The 9368-nt window shown below is 31.5% G+C and overlaps 1 protein-coding gene across 1 annotated transcript; it reads left to right on the top strand.

The window, feature by feature from the left end:
• Window positions 1–3216: 3216 nt before the first annotated feature.
• On the top strand, window positions 3217–5521 carry LOC106717613 (acanthoscurrin-1). Its single transcript, XM_014511500.2, has 4 exons — window positions 3217–3309; window positions 3633–3789; window positions 4922–5153; window positions 5345–5521. The coding sequence occupies exons 2-4, from the start codon at window positions 3636–3638 to the stop codon at window positions 5391–5393; spliced, it is 435 nt and encodes a 144-aa protein (XP_014366986.2). The 5' UTR covers window positions 3217–3309; window positions 3633–3635; the 3' UTR covers window positions 5394–5521.
• Window positions 5522–9368: the final 3847 nt, after the last annotated feature.

The raw sequence follows: 9368 nt of genomic DNA, 5'->3' as shown, positions 1-9368 counted from the left end.
TACATTTTACAACGTTAGCTAGGGCCTTTTTCCACTCACATGGGGTATTGGCTTAGGTTAGTTGGTTCGTTTTTAAATATAATAATATATAATATATTTAAATTAATAAATTAATAGAATAAGGTGAAGCATAGTATATCTTAGGTATATCTTTAAATCATATTAATATAAAATAGTTAAAGTCGGTTGATATAAGTAAAGTAATGATAAATAACGCACTTAAGATCTTGATTTGAATCTTTAAAGTTTATTTATAATATATTAAAATAGAAACGTTGTCATCTTTGAAAATAAATTTTCCTGTTTTATACTAATCATTTGATATAATTTCAATGTCATATATTGCTGAAGATAACCTTAGATAAAAAAAAGTGTGAAGATAGAATTGGTCATGAAACAAATTATCATCTAAGAGCGTAAACATTTTATATAAGTATACAGGATGGGAAAAACCTAGAAGTCATTGACTCTCTATCGATAAATTTCATATACATAAAAAATATTTCCAAATCACAATGAATTGCATTTTTTTGATTTCTTTTAAAGAAAGAAAATCATACTGTATTATTTATATACATAATTTTTTAATCTAATATAGCCTTCAGACTTATACGTAATTTCTAATTGAAAATTTCCTTACGTTTTATCCTAACATACCATAATTAATATTTGGAGATGTGTAAGGTTTTGTAGTTTTTTATATTTATTCTATATAACGTGATAATATGGTGTTAGCGTTGGTTTCTGCGACCAAAATCTCTGTATAAAACATATCGTCATCCCTGTCATTATCTTTGAGAAGACAGTTATAACAATACGTTATAAACGGGGATTCTGGTCTCAGAAAATCACGGTTACTCGGCAACTGAATAGGTTAAACAAGTTTTAGGTAAAGCCTGTTCTTAATTTTGGAATCTAATTAAGTTTGTTTATCATTTTTTGAGCGGAAATTTTTAAATAAGTACAATTTTTTTGCATAATTTAAATAGGTTAGAATAAGATGACAACCAACATCCTACTCTTTTAAGGCAAAAGGGGAAAAGCGACTGTTATATTTACGAGAGAATTCAATTATTTGAATCAAATTAAATTAGCTTAAATAAAACAAAAAAAAAACTTGAGAGGTGTCAAGGGACACCCGGATGGAACGAAGTTCCTTTCGATTAATTAGTGAAGGAACCAATGTTTATTCTATGAATAAAAAACTTAAGTCTTCACAAGAAGTACATTTTATTTCTATGAATTTTCGTTATATATTGTCACGTCGTTGCCATGGTGAAGTAGCGCTCATTCATCGTTAACATACTTACTATAGCAAAAAGTGTCGTGACAACTTTTCGTAAGAATTTTTTCCGTCTAGCCCCCTTTCACAACGCGCGATAAGGAACTTCGTTCCAAATACTTTTTTCCGCGGAAGGTGTATTTTTATTTATTTTTAAAAACAAACATATAATATTTACAATACCTCTGTATTGTAAAAAATGTAATAATTCATGTTGATAGGGTCTTAAAATTTCCCGATTTGAGCATAACGAGACAAGTGCAAGTGACATGGCCATGAAAGTCTTCGCCGCGTTGACATTGCGTGATTAGGGTAACCACATGCGGTCTCAATTAGTAAAAATACTTTTTTCTTTGATTAAATTAATAAAGTTCTTTTATATACTTAATTACATAACATAGTTGCTTTTTCGTCAAAAACGAAGATGCAGTGTTTTCATGAGTTTTTGCTATTGCTAATATAGTTTTATCAATCATCATGTCCCTGGCCTGTTCCTACTCATGTGGGGTCGGCACACAATTTTTTATAAACCTTAAAGTTTTGGCTTAAGATTTTACGGTCGGCCGCCTGTATGTCGCCAAACTACTTAAGAAGAAAATAGTCTTGTCAATATTTAAAGAAAAATTCAAATTTTTGATTGGAATTGAAAATTAAAAATCAGGTATAATAGATAAATATATGGTTACCCTAATATTGAATCTTGTTGCTGCACCAGGTCATTCACCAGCATGACGTGACAATGCTATGTTTACAATAGTTCGACGTAAAATTAGTAGATATGTTTCACATATAGGAACTTTTAATAATAATTTTGGCAATAATATGCTTATTACTTAAATAATTATTTAGACTAGTAAAATGGCACAAAATGGTTAAGAATGCAACAAACAAATGAAAAGATTAGTCTAATAGGATCTATAGGTGGTAAAATCCAATCCAAAACATTAACTAAAAACTCAAAAATGAATTGCTAAAAGTAGGAATTGGCTTAAAAAAAATCAGAATTTATCTAACGCGGATGTCCATGAACATCGTTGAGCACCTCGGTGTTCTCGTCGCTGTTTTGCCGCTTGTTTATTATTAACTTTTTTGTCTGTCTGTCTATCCGCAAGGCAGCGTTTGTTCCGGACATTCTCCGGAACGGCTGGATCGATTTTGTCGAGAAAGTAGCTAATGCACGCGTGAATATTATAGGCTACTATTCTTAAAACTGCGCTGTAGTCGCGGACGATAACTAGTTTCTCTATAAACCGTAAATGTAATCCTAACTTTTGGTTTCTACTGATATGACAGTTGTATTGGCGCGTAGTGTTGTCTCTGTTTTTTCCAACAGAAATGTGAGTGATGAAAATATGTGTCAATGCAGTAGAAGTCCACTGTTTAAATTCCGTTGTGGTCAATCTCCCTTATTTGTACATTTTTGCAAACACATTAGAGCGGATGTTACGCAACTATGTGTGTGTTTATCTTTTATAACTAGTTTACTTTTCTTAGAAACATTTTATTAAAGGACAAACGAATAGATTAAATAGTAAAAGTCTCAAGTTACGATTCATAAACATCCTTGTAGAGTTTACAAGGCGTGTAAAGGTGTGTAGTCAATTTATGTGTACAGGCATTACGTTTCAAATTCAATCAATGACATCATCAACTATAATAATGTGTCATACTTAAAATAGTTTTATGGTCCCTAAGAGAGAGCCTAGAGAGATTAATTAACCGTTAAACGATTTTTATTACGGTACAAAATAATTATTTTAAAGAGGTATAAAATAGTCATAATTTTAAATTTTCAATCATTTGTCTCGCTGATAAACATATTTTATGAATTTAAATAGTCTTAAATTATGGAGATATTGTTTACTTGAAAAAAAAACTGTTTTAAGGCGGGGCGGTGACTATAGGATACCGGTAATTTTAAACATTATATGGTCGAATATCGGCTACCTATAAAAGACACGGACGACTCAGTCCCGAACAGTTGACCTGTCTCATTTTGTGTGTGCTATACGTCCGATAATTTAAAGGTAGAAAAATTATTTTTTATCAGTGACTTTTTATCTTAGCATATTTTGTGAATTTAACCGTTAACTTAAGATGATTAATTAAAATTTTGTTGGTAATAAGATACCAAAAAATAAGACAAATTGATACAGTATACAGTTTTATACTGCTAATACCTTGCCTTTTTAGTTGTAATTAAAAAAAATTGCGAATTATTTTGTTTAAATATTAACAAATGAAAAATATTTTTATAATTAAACCTAAGTTTAATGTTTCAAACTAATTAATTTTCTCAGCTGTACCAATATTTTTACTACTGGCACTCTGACTCGGGATTATTTTACAGAAAATGAAATTGAGCGTGGTAATCTTCCTGTTGGCGGGTTGCGCTTTGTCGCTCGCCGTAGAGCACGGACCTCTGCTGACGGCATTACAACCACGGGACCAGGCACAACCCACAGGGGTCGCACATGTCAGAGATAAGAGACACCTTGGACTTCTTGGTACGTTTTTTAACGGTGTATAAACCATAGATTATACAAAGCACAAATGATTTAGATAGAAAATTTGTATAGTCATTATTTTAAACTTAATTATTTGTTTGTTTTTTCTTAAGAAAACTAATACGAGTACCATAGCTTAGTGATTGCCTGTTAAGTGACCTTTGGATCATGATGTTTGAAGGAATAAATTTTTCATATAAATGAATTGCAAATTTGCACATCACGCAACTCGTTATGATAATGTATTGTAGTCATTAGGTAAAAGAGTTTGGTGCTGATTATTTTCAAATGTTAAAATGGTTACATATCTTACTAATATTATAAATGCGAATATTTATATGGATGGATGTTTGTTTGAAACTATCTTCAGAACGGTTCAACGGATATTGATGAAATTTGACACGGTTGTACAACATAGTCTGGAAGAACATATAGGCTATTTATAAAGTTTTTTAATGCTGCGCGGACAGAGTCGCGGGCGACGGCTAGTAATGTTATAAAAACAACTATACTAGCATATTCTTGACTCAACCTTAAAACTTATTTTTATTTTCCAAATTTCTTATTACATGAGTTGACATTTAATATAGCTACATAACTAAAATTAATTTAAATTGATTATTCAATAAAAGAACATTATTAAAAACTAGATTCTCGTTATGTTTTTTTAAAATTGATAAATGAAATAAGATTGATATAATTCTGACTCAGACATTCAGCACATAAAACTATATAATATTACATTTGAATCTCTGTATTGTGAATGATGGTGTAAATTTGTACGGATACGGATATTCTTTACGGAAAATTTCACACCTGAAAGTAGACGTGTCATCATTGGTCTTGATGACTTAGCAGTATAACCTTATAAGGAGATGAAGATACATAGTTAATGGTAATCTTAGACAAGTTTGTACATGTTTGTAATGGTTCAAAAGAATTTTAGTAACTACATTATTTATCGAACACCGTAATATTTTAATAGAATCAAATTAACTTATTGAAGTAAAAGAAATTAAGTAAGTTCAATAAGCAAAAGGTCATCAACGATGTATATTTTGAAAACCATTAAAGTCCGTGCTGTAAGTTTTCATACATTACATTTACTCATTAAGGTTAATATAAAATCCAGGTGTCGGTGCTCTTGGTGCCGGAGTAATTGGTGCAGGTGCTCTCGGCCTTGGCGCTGGTATCATTGGTGCTAAGGCAGTAGGAGCGGGTCTCGTCGGTGGAGCCCTAGCGTCTGGTGCTCTCTACGGACACGGCAGGAGCTACGGCGGTTACGGAGGATACTACGGCGGTGGATACAGTGGATACGGTGGATACGGCGGATATGGATACGGTGGATACGGCCACGGATACAGGTAAATTAATGAAATTTGACATTGTTCATCATTAGGCATTTGTTTTTCTTGCTGGGTATTGTCAACAAAAGTTATTTGGGCATACTTTAGAATAGTTTATATTGCAATGTAGTTCTTTTTTATTTTTAAATATATTTCCAAATACGGTTACCTATATCCGTACTACAAATGTATTTGTATTATAATTTCAGATCGTACTACCCGTCTTCAGGGTACTACGTATCCGATCCATGGTGCTAAATGTAACAATTCCTGAATGCTTACCCGATTGTTGGTAATATATAGACATTGTTGTGAGTGTGTGTTAAAGTACTGAATAAATTCCGACCGATATTATAATAAGTGTAAAATAAACAGTTTCTAATAAATAATATCAGTTTTATTTAATCTTGAAAGTTTTGTACGAACTATTGTATTTTTTCAAAGTTCTGATTAACGATTACCCAGAAATTTTTACAAGTTTTATGAAACATCATCAGCTTACTATACGTTCTCATCGAGAGGTTCGGAGCCTACCCTAACTTGGAGACTAGGCCATAGCCAATAACGCTGACCCAGTATGGGTTGTTTAACTTCACACATATTTAATTTATTAGCAATCTAGTTGTATAATATGTTTTTCACTGTAAGAATAAATGTACATATGTGCATTGAAAAATACATCGGTACTTGGGGGGATTCGAACCCAGGATGTGCAGATTGCAAGTCTAGTGCTTAACCCCTGAGCCACAGACGGTCTTGCTTTATCAATGGCTAAATGAAAAATTCTTAAACCATAAATGTTCCTAAAATAATAGGAATGTGGAAACCGAATTCTTGAATATATTAAGGGAATCAAAATATGCGGATGTAGTCAAGTGATGTTTTTTAAATTATTTTAAAGATGCGTTGCGAACGTTGAAAGCGAATAATTTACACGTTCAAGTAGGAAGCGCTGTCTGGTTATACGAGTATGTGAACGGACTGTCTATAAAGACATTAAAACAAAACATTTTTAAACCAGGCACTATTATAATTATTATTTTACAACACTTATTAAATATTCTATGATGTGTTGAAAAATTTGAATTTGCTTCAAGCGTGTTGCAATTTCTAAGCTCTGTTTTTTTGCTTTGACAATTTTCTTAGTAAATACTTCTTGGTCTAAGTAATTGATACATACTCCTAAAATAGCAAGCATACACATATAAATGAATAGATAACCTATAAGGAAAAAATACAACTTCAAAAAACTTTACATGATTTCAATAAATAAATTTAGAAGCTTTGAAAATATTTTTTCCACCACGGATTAAGTGAAATCATTCAAAAGAAATCTATCTCGTGTCGTATCTATTATCTGCATTTCATAGTTATTCATTAAGAATAATACATTATTCATTGTTACTGTTTGGTTCTCAAATATTTTTTAATTTTATTTAGTACAGACAGCAAGGATGGTCGGACTCGTTAAATGTAGCACCGGCGTCGGATGCTTTCGATATAAAAATAAATTGCACCGACAATTGCATTATTTTACAGGTCGTAAATGTGAATGTTGAACATTATTACGTCGTATTCATGATTCATGCGACTGTGGAAAATAATTACATTGTTATTAATGTAAAACGACTTGACTGCCTTGCCTTGATGAGATCCCAAGGAATTATATAATATAGGTATATAGAGATAAACATTTTACTAATATTATAAATGCGAACGTTTAGAGCGTCGGTGGCTCAGGGGTTTAAGCACTTGACTTGCAATCTGCAGGTCCTGGGTTCGAATCCCGCCATGTACCAATGTGTTTTTCGATTTTAGATTTACATACGTACATTTATCCGACGTTCTTACGGTGAAGGAAAACATCGTGATGCAACCTGCACATATCTGAGAAGAAATTCAATGATATGTGTGAAGTCAACCAACCCGCACTTGGCCAGCGTGGTTGACTATGGCCTAGTCACCCCTAACTTGGGGTAGGCTCCGAGCCCCTCGGTGGGGACGTATAGTGAGCTGATGATGATGATGATGATGATGAACGTTTAGATGTATGTTTGTTAGAAGGTATCTCCAGAACGGCTGCAGGGATCTCGCTTAAATTTGGCATAGATGTAGAACAAAGTCTGGAAGACCACATAGGCTATTATTTAATTATTCCGGTATTATTTTTTAATTCGAGACGAGACGGAGTCGTGAGCGATAGCTAGTGTGTTTATAAAATGATATTAAATTCATTCGGCCGACACCAGGAATCATCTAGTTACAGTTAATGATGGTCTAACTGAATATTGTTATATATTGTAATATTCTAATACACGTAAGTTCTTATCACATAGGCTTGCTACAAGCAAAGTCAGACTTATGATGGTCAAGATTATCTTCGCTTGTGTTTATTGCAATTTATCGTAAACATTCCATTAAATGTGTAATTTGTAGTAATTTAAAGACGAGAGATAGTTAAAATTAATATTATTTTTACCAGAGCTTATATCATTGACTAGTCTAGTACTTCCCCCCAATTTTGTTTATCCTTTTAATTTTGTTCACGACTATACTCTTAGTTAAAAATGTTTTTTTTACATTTTTTTTATAACCACAATATAATTTATAATGATCAATACGTAGTTATATTATTAATAAATGGTCTTTCCCTCTGGGCCCCAAATGGATATTAAACATATTAGGCTCATATCATTGTATTAAGTTACCAGGCCGTAGGGATTGCTCGACAACTTATCCATTATGTAGAACAATATTAGAACTACTTAGAACAGCTTATGGAGATTATTCTCCTCGGGAACTTTATATACGATGCACACTTATGCTTAATCTCCTATGATGCCGTAAGTTGGACAAATTTAAATTACCTAAGAGGCAAAACAAATTTGAATGTGGCAGTTAATTTTATTATTTTTACGGGAATTAATAACTCCATGATTGTATAAGTTTCTGAAAGTTAAATTTTATTTCAGTTATGCATATGAATAAAAATAATTAATGATGTAAATAAAAAAAAAATAACACAAAAACATTCTCAACTAAAACATATGTCAAATATTTTTTGACAAGAATTTGTTTTTCGTCTTTAATTAAAAAAAAATCGAAACTATCGACTGTCGAAAAAATCCAAGCTGGGATTTAAGTAAACTAGTAGAGTAAGTAAAATGTTCCATTCAATATTTAATATCGAAACACTGTTGTAATTTTTGTATTTGTATATTTGGTTCCAGATTGATTTGATTTGCCATTACTAAATACAATCTTTTAGGAAATCAACATGTTTATGAAATATCTTTACTTAGGTCCCTCTCTATTACACTAGATAATAATAAAATATTTAGTACCATACTTACTGACATATTTACTTAGTCAATATCAATATTGCGTAAGTTATATTTGCACTGAGTGATCCCATACCTGGAGCTCGAATTGCAAAAGTCAATACGTCGGCGCCTGTTTGTCCACGGAGGCAATTTATCGTTCCAGTCGCGGTCTGCTTACAAATTGCCTTCTATAAAGTACACGAAGCTAAAAGCATTTTAAATTAAACAATTCTCATTTTTATAAACAATTAAAAAAATTCAAAGTTAATTTAATGTTATTTGAATTTAAATATATTATTATACGCACATTGAAAAGTAGCGTTGCCCATTGATATTAATTTTATGTTTTTTACCATCGAATAAATCCAATAATAACATTCTTATTTTTAACCATATTCTAGTATTCCTAAGTGTTCATTTGTCAAATAAAACTCATTATAAAATTCTGTTTTTGTAAAATTCTCATTGTAAAATTGGAGAAGATAACTGAAAAATAATATGCATTCATGTTGTGCGTTGCGAAAGTAAACAAAAGTGTACGTAAGGTAAAGTGGTCGAGTGCAGTCGCGACTGAGGGCTTTTGAAATGAGAGCATGCATTTATACCAACGACTGTGTAAACTTGGAATGCAAAAATATTTATGTTTATGTTTAGACGGAGAAAACTTCATTAATTAGACGTTGTGAAATATGATACTTTAAGTATAAGATTATCCGGACTTTAATTTTATTAATCAGTATTAACAATACAAAAGTAGCTTTTTATATTAAAAAAATAAATAAATGTTATGAAAATTGAGGAAACAACAACATAAAGAAAGAAACTCTTAATCTTTATGATTTGTCCATTGAAAATTTTGGAATAAAAGCCAGCTGAATATTTAAGTCGGAAGGGAAATTTTCCTCTGAAA

This window comes from Papilio machaon, chromosome 2 (genome assembly GCF_912999745.1).
Source record: "Papilio machaon chromosome 2, ilPapMach1.1, whole genome shotgun sequence".
In the NCBI taxonomy this organism is placed as follows: domain Eukaryota; kingdom Metazoa; phylum Arthropoda; class Insecta; order Lepidoptera; family Papilionidae; genus Papilio; species Papilio machaon.
The sequence above is the reverse complement of the archived record's forward strand: the minus strand, read 5'-3'. Positions and strand labels throughout refer to the sequence as shown.

What these genes read in the sequence shown, in the direction of transcription:
- LOC106717613 (XM_014511500.2), top strand. Translation starts at nt 3,636, where the DNA reads ATGAAATTGAGCGTGGTAATCTTCCTGTTGGCGGGTTGCGCTTTGTCG. An exon ending in GAGACACCTTGGACTTCTTG is followed by an intron (nt 3,790 to 4,921) that starts GTACGTTTTTTA and finishes TATAAAATCCAG; the next exon opens with GTGTCGGTGCTCTTGGTGCC. An exon ending in GGATACGGCCACGGATACAG is followed by an intron (nt 5,154 to 5,344) that starts GTAAATTAATGA and finishes TTATAATTTCAG; the next exon opens with ATCGTACTACCCGTCTTCAG.